Genomic DNA, 15,636 nt, shown 5'->3' on the forward strand with positions numbered 1-15,636 from the left:
CAAAAATAGTGGATTTTCACGGAAGAACAGCAGTGGTTGGTTACACAGCATCTCCGAGGAATAGATGAATGAATCCTGGGACCGTTCTGGATCTGCAGAGGAATGGTATGTGTCTGCAGTCCTTCTCTTTGGATGTTAGCCAGAACAGATGACCCATGAATGCCAGAGCAGCCACTCAGCACGTAATCTTTTTAATATGGTACAAAATGACATGCTGATTGCATCAAGATTTGTTGAACAGCAGGTACATGCAGGGAGGTAGAGTGTTAGCTTGACACCTGATACAATTTAAAGCAGTGTGAGAAAAGATGGGATCTCTTTGGAATAGAGACTTCATAATCACAATGATTTAAAACTGAATTCTTTAGCCTGAAAGTCAACTCCAGGCGTAAACGTCCTTTGATTCTGAATACTTCCGCCATCTTGTCAGTCTTATTAATTTGTATAAAAATTTACTTACAGCACAGTATAGGTCTATTATTATTTCCTTCCATCCAACATTATATTAGTGCACATCAAGTAGCTGGTTTCATTCCATTTAAGGACTGGCAGGGCTCTGCTAAAAACAGCAGCAGCATAAAAATTTCTTGACTAGAAGAACAGCTTCAATAGGTTGATTTCCCACAAGCCATTGTTGAGGTGTCCACATCCAAAAAGCGAATGTGCATCCTCGACTCCATTTCAAGCCCTTTTAAAATCTGTGGGCAGATGACAAAACGCTGTCGTAAAGCAGTAACTTTTTTATTTTCAAAAATGTTATCATCATATTGAAAAGTGCAAACCTGTTCAAAATGCTCAAACGTAATCCCCTCGTAGAAATCATCTGGAGCCTGACATGGTGAAAGGAAAGGGAATGTCTTGCTTTGCTTTGTGATCATTTATTGTTAACGGTTTAGTTTGTGTGAGTTCACTTACCATGTGGGGCACATTTGTGCTGGCCACTTCCAACATGGCAGCATCTGCTATCGCCCTGGCAGCCTCCAGTCCCATGTCTCCACTCTTTGACAGAAGCTCTTCTACTACCTTGGATGGAAACAACGCTGTTAGTCTGGAAGGGAGGCACCTTCAGAGGCTGACGGTAAGAGTATTACATGAGGTTTTTATGTCACGCTGTAGTGTGACTTGTTCATGATGTTGCTGAAAGACATGTCAACATTACTTTTCTATGACAACGTATGACTTTTTTATGACATACTATATTATGATATTTTTCTGACATACATGTTTAATTTAAACATAGTTTGTCAGTTTCTCCAAAAACAAAATCACATGTTTCACATGTTTTTTTAAACATAGTAAACTGATTTTTTAACACTTTTTTGACATGCTATACTATGATTTTAATCACTTTTTTCACAAATTATGGATTTTATTGACAGAATTTTGTGAATTTTTTTCCCCCAAATTCACCATGGCTTTTTATGACTGTTTTGGACTCACTACACTCAGACTTTGATTGACAAGCGATTCAAGCAAATGTTATGACTTTTAAATCATTTTTACAACATTTTATGAATTTTTGTCGATTTTTCACTTTTCTTTTTTCTTCGAAAAATATGACTATGGCTTTTAGAACTGTTTTGGACTCACTACACTCAGATTTTGCTTCACATTCGATTTTTATGACTTTTTAATAATATTTTTGCAAAAGTGTATGGATTTTATCGACTGACTATTTTGTGAATTTTTGACACGCTATAGTATGACTTTTTTGTACACAGTAAAAAGTAAAAGTCCTAAGACTTTTATTTGTTACTTTTTTGACATACACTGACTTTTTAGGACTTAAACAATGAATGACAAAAGTACATTTATAATATACAGTATTACAATTATACCACATCTGTATTAATAGTTATAAATTGACCTGCTTTGTTTCAAAAGTCATGTGGAATGAGACACAGTTTCTGTACCTTTACTTTCACTATTGTTGGTCCGCCCACCTATAAATGAAATGTCCCCACCATTTTGCTGTTTTACTTTTTTACACAATATTATGTTGTGTCTGGGTTCCAGCTACTGCTACTTTAAACTTTTTGTGTTGTCTGCTTTTATATTCCTTTTAATGTAAAGCTATGTTTTCTTTGTATAAATGTATTGAATGCTATTTGCTGTTGTACTAAATGGAGAGAGAGAATGAACAAAGATTGACTCCAAATGTATCCTGGTCTGGCCCTTTTCATCAAAGCACAACACACATACAATCCAAGACACCATCAGTTAAATTATACTATGACTTTTTCCATCACTTCTATGACTATTATCTACAAACTAGACCATGACTTTTGTATGGCTTTTTTGGGACATACTATAATATGATTATTATTCTGACTTCTTTCGAAATACTATAAAATTACTTTTATTAATCACTCTATATTATGACTTGTCGCAGCATGTAAATCATAAAAAAGTGCTCAACATACGATACGAGTCTGTTGAGTCCAAAATGGTCATAAAAAGCCATGGTGAAATCTTTTGTGAAAAAAGTCATACTAAAGCATGTTGAAAATTCATAAAAGTCGATAAAACCCATAAGTTGTTGCAAAAAATGTATTAAAAAGTCATAAAAATCCCCTGTATAATATATTAAGCAAAGTCTGAGCGTAGTAAGTCCAAAACGGTCATAAAACGCCATGGTGACATTTTTCGGGGGGGAAAAGTCATACTTTAGCATGTTAAAAATTCACTAAAAAAGTCAGTCGATAAAATCCATAACACTAACAACCCTTAACATACGATGCGAGGGATTTTTATGACTTTTTAATCATTTCGCAAAAATGTATGGATTTTATCAACTGACATTTTTGTGACTTGGGATTGGAAAAAGCATGTTGAAAAAAGCCATAAAAAGGTCATAGTATAGTATGTCAGAAAAAAACATAAAAAAGTAATAGTATAGTATGATGGAAAAATGGATTACAAAAATCATACTATAGTATGTCAAAAAAGTCACAGCATAGTATGTCGAAAAAAGACATAAAAAATGTTGATAAAAGTCAGAGTATAGTATTTTGAAAAAAGTGACATTATAGTACATTGAAAAATAAACTAAAATTGGATGGTAAAACACCATGAGAGCGAATCACGTGCCTTATTAATGTGCCTCTGGTGATATGTCCATAGCCGCACTATTCATGTCCGCGTATTATAGTATTTGTATTGCTTGCCAACTGTGAGTACAACCAGAACATTTAAAGCCGCTGCACCGAAGCGATCCACCCACACAGGCGACTTCACTCCTGTTGTTTTATACTCTTCTGTTTTATGTGTTTGTACAGCACTTTGGCCAAACTTGGTTGTTTTTAAAGTGCTTTATAAATAAAGCTGAGTTGAGTTGAGTTGAGTTGGCTGATTATACCTCTGCTCAGATCTAGGTGTGTGCAAACTGCTGGATTCTCTTGTGTAACTGAGGTTCACTGTACCTGTTAGTGTGCGACAACCTGAACCTCATCATATTGAAAATCCATGGAGTTTTGTGATGACATGTCATTTTCAGAATAGCTACTTTAAACTGAGCAATATAATCAGTCAGAAAACCTGTAAATTCATAGGTGTACACAGCCTTTAAAAGGTACTGTACATAAAGTACATGTCCACTCAGTGTTATTATGTTGTTTATTTAGTACACATGACATCATGCACTTCTGTCCATCCTGGGTGATCCTCAGTTGCTCTCCCTAAGGTTTCTTCAATGTTTTGCCTCCAACGCAAATTTGCTACTTGCAATATTGTGCAATACAAATACAACTAAATTGAATATTAAGGAATTCTTCTTTTGTTCAGAATATGGTCCAATTCAGTTTTAGTGGAATAAACTTCTGGCTAATGAATTAAAAAAATATGTTCATCAAATATGAGTCAAATCAATTTGGTTAATTCAAAAAGGCTTTAGTTTTTCCCTTGTCAAAATTAACTTTCACATATATTTGCTTTCATTTCAAATGTATGCTTACATTTTGAGTCTAAATTGAAAGTAAGGGATGGGACACACTTTACTATTGCAACATTGCAATCCAGAGGAATGAACAATGGAACATTTTATGACCAAATTAATAAATTAGGGTATGTCCCATATTTAAAAAAAAAAAAAAAAATCTGATTTTTCAGAGACAACATTGTGATATGTAAAAAGCCACAAAACCATGAGGGTAACATACCTTCCTGTACTCCTCCAGAGTGATGGTGCCATCATTGTCTGTGTCATGCATGTTGAACAGGACTGGGATGGGATGGAAGAATTTAGAGGTTAGTCTGATTTCTAAGGAACTGTCTGTCATCAAATCACAGGAGACAGGGAATCCGCAGGATCTGGCCTTCCTCACAAAGGATGCAACACAACTCTTGGTCCAAGCACTGGTCATCTCCCGCCTTGACTACTGCAACTCTCTCCTGGCCGGACTCCCGGCCTCTGCGATTAAACCATTGCAGCGTATCCAGAACGCTGCAGCACGCCTTATCTTCAATCTACCCAAATTCTCCCACGTGACCCCCCTCCTCCGTGACCTCCACTGGCTCCCTGTTGCAGCACGCATCCAATTCAAGACGATGGCACTGGCCTTCAGGGCCATCAATGGAACGGCACCCATCTACCTTCAAACACTGGTCAAACCTCATGCCCCGAAGCGAGCACTTCGCTCCTCTACTTCAGCTGGCCGGCTGGTACCGCCATCGCTGAAATCAAACAAATGTCGCTCAGCAAAGTCCAGACTCTTCTCTGTTCTGGTCCTCAGTGGTGGAACGAACTCCCGACTAATGTCAGGACAGCAGAGTCATTTGCCATTTTCCGAAAAAGGCTCAAGACTCACCTGTTCAGACTTCACCTCGACAAGCATGACCCACTAACACCCCCCCCCGCCCCCCCCCCCCCCCAAAAAAAACACCCTTACCTATAGCACTCTGATCGTAGCACTGTTGCTCTTGAAGTACTAGTTTACTCAGATGAGGACCTAACACTTGTTCTATTTTTAGCTCTTACTTTATCAGCAATGATACGTTGTGGTTTCCTTGTTTCCTTCTTTTGACAAATGTACTTATTGTAAGTCGCTTTGGACAAAAGCGTCTGCTAAATGACCTAAATGTAAATGTCTTACTAGAGACCAGAGGAAGTTTTGATTAGAGGAAATGTTGCCGAGATAAGAGAGCAAAATAACGAAGCAGGTCGTATTCAGGCCTCATCAAAACCACCACAGTGGCAAAAACCCAACTCTTTAAGTCGTCCCAGCTGCACAAACACAAACAACTTGAAACAAATTGATTCCAACTTGTTTGAATAGCATCTAAAGCAGTTTATCGGACATGAATCTGCTGAGAACATACCCAAATCATATCTTAGTTAGAACATTAGAGGCAATAGCTCTGTTCAGTATCAGTACATTTGCTCTGAAATAATGGCACTTCAGCTTTGGCTTCATTTTTCAGAACTGCAGGTTGCTACCTGGTTATTGCCATCCTTAAATCTTTGAAGCTCATTTTTTACTGACGTAATTCTGAGAAAGTAAGATGAAGATACACCAAAAACCAACTACTCAATCCTGAAAGACCTCCTGGAAGAGATAAACATGAGCGGATTACAATCTAATGGAATAATGATATCTCAGGCTAATTTTGGGTCCTGACTCGGTGGCTTCGAATGATCCCATTCTACTTGTGACAGGTGGGGCTTTGAAACTGCTGTTCTGGACCTGTTCCCAGTCAAGCCATGGACACCTACTAACCTCCCCAATGTAATAGCTGCCATGCAGTGAGGGATCCGGTGCTCACACATGCAGCTATGCATCACCTCGCTCTCCGTGGCATATCGGTGGTGACAGAAATAAGATACTCACATCACCGATTCGTTATCTACACTGAGTTTTCCTGGTATATTGTACTTGAGGCACACGCAAAAGGAAGACTCAAGCTTGAGGCAACAGCTGAGAATCTTGACCAACAGGTTTATCTGGTTGCATCCAATACTCTTATTAAAATTAATTGCAGTGTCTTACAGCGAAGCTTGTCTTTTCTCATAGCTTCCTTCTCCTCTGCCGTCGTCTTCAAGGTTGGAGGGCGGAAGTGCGACATGACCAGGAGGAACTGCTCAAAGCCAATCTCCTCGCAGGAGCCCACCTCATCGGGATGCTGGTTCCTGGGTCACAGATGGAAGAAATCAAAGTTTACATGATGGCTTTTTGAACGTCTACCCCAGAGATCTTCAACAGAGGGTCTCGGACCCCTGGGGGGTCCGCAGAGTTACTGCAGGGGGTCACTGAAATGATTTGATCCCAAAAATATGTGTCCAAAAATACACCTTAACATGAATACAACCTATATTAACCAAATATAAATCTTCCTGTTTGTTTAACATAATGCATAAAAATTGTGATGTAGAAATACCAAAATAGAATAATAAAAATATAAAATATGAATATCAACAATTATTATTTTAATGGCTTAGCATTGTATGCATGTGTTATTACAAAGTAACCGAGTCACTATAAGCCTTGGGGGTCCTTGGCCTGAAAACGTTGAAGACCTCAGCTCTACAAAACACAATTCCCAAGTTGCCAAGTTATAAATAGACCAGTTCTATGCGGATTGCAAGTATTCTGATTTTCCTATGCATTATTGCATTTGTCTTGGTAAACAAAAGTCACATGGACTCACAGGTGGCTTGTTTATTGGACACTCCGTATCGCGTTTTGTCCAATCACAAAACACTAGCTCTAGCCTGATCGGTGAATTCCACTTGGACTACAAACAGAAAAAGAATGCTTCTGATGTCAAAATGTCCCCGTAAGCTCGGCTTTCCAAGCATGAGGAAGTCATGGTTATGAAATGTCAACAACTGTCTCTCCCTAAATGTTGTATCCTTTAGTTAAGTATGGATGGCATATTTGGTTTTAACATACTGCATCACCTTGAAGGAAGACTGAAACCGTAGTCTGTGAATCAAAAGTGCACACATAAAACGCATAACAAAGATCATTTATAATAGATAATTTATTAGCTGTGCACAGGAAGAAACCTCTCTTGTCTACCATAGATACTTTTCACAGATTATATAGGTTTATAGGGGTGTTTTTGGAATATATGCAAACTAATATCTTGATGGTGCCAATAGTTGGCCCTCAGTTGGAATGCATCAGCCAAAGAGTGGACAGACAGAGTGTGGCGTAATCTCACTTTGCACTCACCTTTTGTCGAAGAATGCTTCAATAATTTGCTTTTTGATTGGATTGTTGGCGAGAGCTGGTATGCCTTCCAAGCATTCTCTACTGCAGTGCGACAAGGGAATGTGCATTGTCATAAAACAGATAATACACGAGCAGCATGCTGAAATAACACTGAATGTAAGCTGTGGGAAGTAACATGAACAGTAACTCTTTCTGAAGGTAAATAAATACAACAATGGTTCCCTGTTTGCTCTTTTTAAAGGGAAGGAATTAGTGATCTCACACTGCCTGTAGGCCATGTTGTGTGTGTGTTTACCCATTAATGACTGTATGTTTGTACAGTAAGTGCATCGACATATTGTATTTGCATAATGTGTCTGCCTGCGTTTGCTTTAGCTCAGCCTGCCTGTGTCACCACATGTTGCCTGTTTGTGGCAGAAACTCCCATAATTCATCTCTTTAGCCAAAACGCAGGTTGAGTTTCACCTTTAGTGGGGACTGTAAATGTGAAATGGTTTCATTTTAGCAGCACATGGATTTTTTTTTTTTTAAATGGTGATTTACCTTATCGTCTCTTCATTTTCACTCAGCTGCTGGAATCTTTTTTTAAGGTTTTTAATCTGTTCCAAGGAAACTGAAAAGAAGCAAATATGTCAATAAAACACCCACAGAAATACTCCACACTCATCAGCAGACCCTGTACACTCCTTCATTAAGAAACAGAAGATTAGTCTTAGTCACACAATCACTCCTTTTCTTGATTTTCTTTTAGTTGTAATAAACTGGATTATGAAGAAAGACGCGACTCGTTTTTTTTTTTTTTTAAACCTGATCATCTTCAGCTCTACTATCAGTTTAATGGCTAAGCAAACACCTGTCCCACTGGGATTGTCTTTTTTTATGCCATTTCAAAGGCTTCCTTGAATCATTAACTCACTGTGTGGACTATAACCACACACTAAAAACACACTCTAATCTGGTTTTGGCTTCGACGTTCTCAATTGTTTCAGTAAACACTTATGTTTTCCTCTTTCCCAGAGGCTAAGTGGTGTTTTCAGTAGCATCTGTAGCTGCTGAGTGTGTGGCGACAGACCAGAGACTCATGCAGAAACAAGTTTGTTGGTGGGAGTGGACGGTGCAGGATTAATGCCATGCATAACAGACCAAAAAAAAACCCAACAACAATAGGCACGCGGGCACAATGAAACATGTCATCGTAGTTAAGTCCATAAACTCCCCACACTGAGCCCAGAGAGAAACGGGGTCAAAGCTGCCCTTTGAGGAAACGAAGGCAATGAAGCAGGTCAAAGTCTCACCCTCACAGCATAAATAAAGTTGGGCTCAGTCTGGGATCCAACTGTGCATGCCACTGCATGCAAAGCCTCCACATCCACATCATCAAACACATGAACACACTTCTGCTTTCTCTGTCTGCTTTATAGTTTCATTTCATTATTGCACTTTTGCATCAACACATGGGCGGATATAACAACACATGGGGAGTGTGTCAGAAGTGTGTTTAGAAGTTGGACCAACCCAGAGATTCCCATGAAAAACACATCGATTGCAGATACAAACAAACTCATAGATTGTTTGTGAAGTTGACTAAAACGGATGTCATATTATAGGATAAAGTTGGTGAGAACAAACTGCTGGCTGTCGACAGGGAAGTCACATGGTCAGGCAGCTAAATCAGTGCATTTGTTTGATCAACGAGTGACGTTTTATATCATTACATTTTTTTTTGTTGTTGACTGATCTGAGCTGCATATTTTCACTTTCTAAATATGAATGAACGGCTCCTCGTCAAACAAAAAAAAACTTTGGCCCGATACAAAGTTCAGCTTTTTATTTGTTCAGTCATCTGTATCATATTTATTTCCTTGACGTTCCCAGTGTGACACACCGCCACCAGACCTTTGCACCTCCGAACCGAACGATTTAACGCCAACAACGGAATCAGCACTTACAGATGTCTCGTTATAAAGTGGATTTGTTTTGTTCTTTCTCCTACTCACATCCCGTTTTATCCACCAGGTCCTGGTTCTGGTGCACGGCGCGCGTCTGCGAAGCTCCCATCGCTACTGCTGCTGCTGCTGTTCCACCGGTGCGGCAGGTCACATAATCTGGTTCGACTGGCTCAACTTTCCTGCGCTGTCGCGGCTCTGTGTGCAATCTGCAGATCAGCGTAGCTGCTGCTGCTGCAGACACATCTGGCATCCTCCAGGTCCTAAATCCACGCAGCCGCGCTCAAAGTGCTCGAACCAAACTCTCCTTACACGGAGATATTTTTTTCCATTTCACATAATGTGTACCATTATTATTATAAAAGAGGGAGCGTAATAAATTATATTGCTATAATTTTTTTTTACATTTATTTATTTATAATTGATTCTGTTCATCAAATGAAACATTTTGAAAACGTTTAAACATTGTTTAATTATGTTTGCTTCCTCCCATAAATAACAGAAAAGCTAGAAGAAAAACTTGAATGCTTTATTGTTTTTTTGCAGTGTCCTCACAGCTCAGTCACTTCTGTTTGAAGTCGGCGGTGTAGTTATTGGTTCTTCTTTTTGTTTTGTCCATTAACAGCTTAACAACGACAATGGTGAGCCATGACATCCTACATGTTTCACTTCACAGAAAAAGAAAAGAAAAACATGATCATCTAGAAATGTGAAAGTCAAAACTTTCGTAAGTGCATGATGCGCTAAAAGATGGGGAATTAAAAGTATGTAAGTCAAAATACAAAGTATCCATTTGTGTGGCACTGTGACTGAGGGGGGGTAGACTATATGCTGGGGCTTGTTTGACTGGTGCTGGAGATGGAGATGTGGTCGGGTTGGGGAGTTCTGAGCATTCCTGGGTTTTAGGTAAAGGGAATATTACAGTACCTGGATACCCATCCTGATATACTCCACTTAACTGTGTACTTCCAAGTCCACATTCATTTTTCTTCAAGGTGCTTACTCGTGCATTATTCTGGGTTTTCCATGTTTTTTCCACATCAACTGCGCTGTAGTGTTTAGATGTGTGTCCAAACAGTTACAATGTTTTTGGTCTTTTTCAACACTTTTCCAGACATGGAAAAGCTCAAAGAAATCTTTCCGGACGCGCACGCGAACCAGACTGTGTTACAAAATGACATTTGTATATCATTTCTTCTTGCACCAAATCATCAGTTTCAGAAAAAATCCTGTCTGCCCGATTACACGTGTCCTGGTCTCGTGTATGGGCAACAAAGCCACAGCTAAGTGGATTATGAATTGAGAATGGGTGACCAGTAGTCCGTCAGCCTGGGCTGGACACGGCTACTTCGCTACATGGGCATGACTTGGTGGTTGTTTTGGTCTGTGGCAGGAGCCTGGTCCCCAGAGCCAGGTGCCAGTCTGTGGTAAAGCTCCTGCACCGTGCCCGACGTTTCAACCATGTCCTCTGGGTATCGTGTCTGCAGTTCCTCGTTGGCAAAATAGTGGGTGTTGGCAAACTCGGAGAAGTAACGTCCCACCTCTGGGTGACCGATCTCCAGGGGGGCCGAGTGGGGCTCCAGATTCTCTGAGGAACAACAATAGGCGAGTGTGACATTGTGATAAAAGAAAAGGTAAACTTAATTCTATTCAAAAATGTAACAAGATGAAGAAAGAAGACATTCATAGAAAGACAGTAATATAAATAAAAGACATGGGGAAACAGTCAAAACGCATATCAAAATGTTTAGTTCATCAAGTATGAAATGTAATTTCTCATCAACACTAATTCCCTTCAGGGTTAAAGGCTGCGGGTGAATGTTGAGATGGCGGAGAGGTCAAAGAGCACGCGTTCAAACAAAGGAAGCTGTGTCGCAGCAGCATCAGCAGACTGATTAGCTAAGTGAGCAGGGAGCGGCAAAGAGTCGGCCTATCAGGCAGGAAGGAGCATCACCAAAGTGTTCGCCTTCAACCAGCTTGCAGACTTTCATTCATTCTTACTGACTAATGCATTAATAATCAATACTTCTGGATAAACACATAGGTTTTGAACTTCACATAAACACTAATGTTGTTGGAAGAGCAAATAGACATAATTGGGAAGTTTATGACTTTAGTAAATCATGATTATTTTTTTCTCTGTGTCTGAAGGTTCAAGGTTCACTTATTGTCAGTGTTCAATGAAAGGTTACACAACCAGTGCAGTTGTTGTTCCTTTATACTACACAGTTCAAAACAGTTAAAAGTATACTATATTTATGTTTTTTTCTCCTTTCACGTCATACGGTATGTCATCACATAACCTGTACACATTTGTTAACCATGAGGATGTCTCCCATCACCATGCAGGTGTAAATGACCCATACCTTGCGCTGCATAGCGACATGTTCCGTCCTGTACGAGGACGTTGTAGAAAGGCTGGTTGGCCCCACTGGACAGCTGGTGGACCCTCATGGTGGTGATCCACTCCTGACTCATGGTGCACTTTGGGTCCCAGCCGTAGATCACACAGTTATATCCTGACCTGGAGGAAGAAGACGCAACAGAACAGACACTCTATGAGAAGATTGCAAAGAGATGTGTTGATGAAGAGGAGGAGGAGGAGGACCGCCGTACTGCATGGTCACGTGACCCACCTCTTGTGTTTCATGATGAGGCCGACTGAATACTGGACCTCCAGGTGTTCCGGAGCGGAGCGCTTCTTCACCTCGGGTGTAGCGGGATGTTTCGTGTGCTGGATGTGCTCCAGCGTGTGCTGCACCAAGTAACCCACGGCCCCGTGCTGGGAGGGATCCAACGCCTGAATGTGCTGCAGGATGTCTAGCACCTGGGACAAACACCAACGGACCATGTGGAGAGGTGAAATACTAATGGATGGATGGTAAGTGCTTTGTACTGAAGGACAGTTAATATTCTACTCAATTGAATACTATTAGAGAGTTGTAAGACAGCTCAGGTTGTGTCCTGACCTTTTCTGGCCAGATGCCCAGGTGGAAGTAGAGGCGCGCCTGCAGCAGCAGATACTGCACATTATCTGGGTTTATCGTGAGGTAGAGGTCCAGAGAGTCTCTCAGCAGCTGGTAGGATTTCTCATTGCCCTCCCTGAAAAACACACACAGTAAAGCGCTCTCTTACTTTAATAGTAGCATTCGACAGCATTCCCTGCCTTGACTACTCATCAGTCCTCCACCAATCCTTCTCTTCAGCAGAAGAGATTCATTCGTGACAGCCAGCTTCTCTTACCCCCTTTTACCGATGTTCAGCAGGTTTCCCACCATCCTCAGCAGCACCTCGCCCGTGCTGATGGCACTGTAGTAATCTGCCGTCACCTGGTGGCCAATGAGGTACTCGCACTCCTTGGCTGTCAGCTGTTTGCCTTTACCAAAGGCATCAATGTAGACATAGTCATATATGTCCTCACTCCTGCAGGGGCAAAGTGAAAAAAAAAATGAATTGACTAAAGCTAAAATCTGCAAGCAAACAAGACTCATTTCTCAGCAATTAATTCCAAACCGTACCCTCTTTGTTTTTGGCACCAGCGGAGCAGGAAGTGATTTGGAAAGTTGACCGGTTCCACCTGAACCCCGAGCTTGCGGGCTAATGTCATGTAGAGAACAGAGAGGCTTATGGGAATGCCTGTACGGCGTAGTAGCACCTAAAAGAGAAACAAGAATGCCTACTCAGTTCTAAAAATAGAAATGCTTAAATGATTGAAAAGCTTGTGCCTTAAAAATGCACATTATGTTATAGGAGATCTACCTGGTGGATGTAAGAGTTGAGAGGGTTGTAGTAGTCAAACTCGTTGCCTTTGTATTGAAGCTGCTCATACAGGACGGAGTTAAGGGCGCACACCACCTGCCGCTGGAGTTCAAAGTCCTCTACGAAGGAGCCGTCACCTACATCACACACAAGAATATAACTTTGCCTGAAAGGGGAAAACATGACACATTTTGCCAAACATACTGGGATTGATTTTTTTTGGGGGAGTGTTGCTAGTTTTCAAAGCTCACCTTGAGCGATACGCAGGCTGGGGTGAGAGGGGTTCTTGATTCTCAGCATCTTCTTCACTTTTTCTGCGATCTCATCCAGCTGGGCCGATATGCTGTTCAGTGTTACATCAGCCAGTGGGTTACAATACTGATCCACGAGTACGGCGCCTAAAAGGCAGACAGGGCCACGACAGGGAAGGCGTCATGTAATGCTGCTTTCATTCATTTTGAAAATAAAAACACACAAATTAAATGGCCAAACGCTAACATCTGCAGTTTTATTTAAAAACACTAAAAACATGCATGCGGTTTGTTCGCAGACATCTAAATTAAACAGATCAGTGTGCATCTCAAGTTAAACGCATATTCATGGCTCACCCTCTAAAGACGACTGCTGCTCTGCAGGCTGCTCCAGGAAGGTCTTCAAACTCCTCAGGATGTTCTGTTGTCTCAGGAAGTAAAGGATTTTCTTTGCATAGTACTTCAATGTCAAGCTTTTCCTAATGATGGGCAGAGAACGCAAGAGAGACATGTTAATGGTCCAAGGGCGGGAGTGTGCAACACAACAGAAGCTCTCATAATCCGAATTAACAAGATCCAACATGAATGTGAACCCGTGCAAAATTCACTGTGTGGCAAGGTTTGTTTTTCATTCATTTCAACATTATATATAGATACAAACATAATTCACAGATGGTAAGGAAATGCTGCTAGTGAGTGTGCTCTCACCTCTTATCAGAGTTGAGTATGAAGAGGAGCTCGTCTTCACAGAAGTGCTCTGGCATCCCAAGTGACTCGATCTCTGCAAAGCTGTCTCCCAGCACCTGGCCAACGCAAGGCTGAGTTACAGATCTCTGGGTTAGTTTGGAACATGGAGAACTCATGTTTCCTTGCACACACACACACACACACACCAGTGAATTCACATGGACAAATCTGTGATATCAATGTAATATATCAAACCGTATCTAATGTTACATAGTGACAACGACAAATGTATCCTTCATTACAAATGTATTACTTACGACTTCTGTGAAGAATCTCTTTGAGATTGATTCCACGGTCCTTCGTATTTGTATACCGACTCTGTGGCGTGTTTTATACTCTTTGAGCCAGTCACAGCACTCGTTCTGACGGTAAAACGTCTGCAGTCTTGGCCATCTGTTGATGAAGGCAGGGACACTGTTAATTCATGCTCAGAATGTGATGGGCAGTAAATGAAACGTCATTTATCAACCTGCAGCAGACTGTTATGAGTAAAAGGGAAGAAATCAAGAAAGTAAGAGCCAATTCATTCAGGAGGAGAGCTTAGCTTTTGGACATGAGCTGCAGTCTCCTGTAGGACGCAGGCTATATGTAACATCCAAGGTCACGCTAACTCATGTTGGCTCTTCTGGGTTAAAATGGAGCATAACGTGTAACGAGTGAAAGAGTAATACACGCTAAGCTTTTCTACATTCATAGTTGTCTGCAGAGGAGAAGCTTGCGACTGGCCTGGCGTGATGCATTTGGTGCATCAGCAGATTGTCAATGGCTGACAGCAGGCTGTGAGTTCACAATATAGGACGCATCTTGAAGTAGACAAGGGGCAATTTAGGGCTCGAAACATGACACGTAATAAAGGGCAGGCACACTCGTTTCGGTGAAAAGCCACCATAAACCAAAACTCAGAAGAAATACCACTGAAAAAATCATAGCACCTGAGTTTGTACTGGTGTCCCCAGACCTTCCCCCTTCCGTGGCAAACGTCGTGTAGCCGCTTGCAGCAGCAGGACACGTTACAAATGTCGACATGTTTGAGGACAGGGAAGCACAGGATGTGTTCGAGCAATTCGCTCGGCAGGTCGGTTAGTTTTTTAGTTTGTGTGTCAGAAATAATCCCATTTAGACTTTGTTGCCCCTCTCCGACTACAGACGTCGCCATCTTTACTGTTTACCCCGATTACCTCATTGCTCAGGCACCGCCCACTTATGGCGCAGGGGGCCTGGCTAGGGGCGGGGCAAAACACGTCTAGTGCAGTATGATTGGTTGTTCTGTCAGTAGGGGAAGCTATGCTACCTTAACGGTTCCTCGGATTTTTTAAAACGCAGAATAAAGTGAAATTTCCAGGGAACAAGTATGTTGTTCAGCAGTCAAACGAAACCCTAATTTTAAGGAACTCAACTTCATTTAATATGATGCCATCTCTCAGTGACAGTTAGATATGTCTTCTGCAGAAGAGAGTGTAATGGATATGGGGTTTTACGAAGAACAGAAAACTTAACATAATATATGCAAACAATAAAGATAATTAGGGTTGTTACTGTCTATAATTTTCATTATTGAAAAACATGTCAATACCATTCTCCACAAATAATTCAGCCTCTTAGATGACAGACAATGCTTAAACACATCTATCATTATTTCCTAAAGACCGAAGGTGACATAATCAGTTTGCCTGTTTCATCTGCCCAACACTATTCAAGGGTATTCAAGGCTAATCAGCAAATCCTCACATTTGAGAATGTGGAACTAGGGGATGTTTGGGA

General features: G+C 41.0%; 2 protein-coding genes across 4 annotated transcripts; both read right to left on the reverse strand.

Moving 5' to 3' along the window:
* Positions 1-46: 46 nt before the first annotated feature.
* Positions 47-9,328, reverse strand: tesca (tescalcin a). The gene is made up of 8 exons (XM_084024484.1): positions 9,170-9,328; positions 7,716-7,785; positions 7,173-7,253; positions 5,985-6,124; positions 4,158-4,219; positions 916-1,023; positions 783-830; positions 47-698 (listed from the first exon to the last, which is right to left on the reverse strand). The coding sequence occupies exons 1-8, from the start codon at positions 9,228-9,230 to the stop codon at positions 606-608; spliced, it is 663 nt and encodes a 220-aa protein (XP_083880610.1). The 5' UTR covers positions 9,231-9,328; the 3' UTR covers positions 47-605.
* A 298-nt stretch (positions 9,329-9,626) lies between these two features.
* Positions 9,627-15,057, reverse strand: fbxo21 (F-box protein 21). 3 transcript variants are annotated; one of them, XM_084025361.1, is made up of 12 exons: positions 14,808-15,057; positions 14,133-14,268; positions 13,837-13,931; positions 13,486-13,607; positions 13,129-13,275; positions 12,878-13,014; positions 12,637-12,773; positions 12,362-12,541; positions 12,088-12,220; positions 11,755-11,945; positions 11,485-11,642; positions 9,627-10,706 (listed from the first exon to the last, which is right to left on the reverse strand). In XM_084025361.1, the coding sequence occupies exons 1-12, from the start codon at positions 15,029-15,031 to the stop codon at positions 10,471-10,473; spliced, it is 1,896 nt and encodes a 631-aa protein (XP_083881487.1). In that variant the 5' UTR covers positions 15,032-15,057; the 3' UTR covers positions 9,627-10,470. The 3 variants fall into 3 exon arrangements, with proteins under 3 accessions (XP_083881487.1, XP_083881486.1, XP_083881485.1); XM_084025360.1 differs by having other exon boundaries at positions 13,837-13,946; XM_084025359.1 differs by having other exon boundaries at positions 13,837-13,961.
* Between the last annotated feature and the right edge of the window lie 579 nt (positions 15,058-15,636).

The sequence above is a fragment of the Eutrigla gurnardus genome, assembly GCF_963514095.1.
Source record: "Eutrigla gurnardus genome assembly, chromosome: 13".
NCBI lineage: Eukaryota > Metazoa > Chordata > Actinopteri > Perciformes > Triglidae > Eutrigla > Eutrigla gurnardus.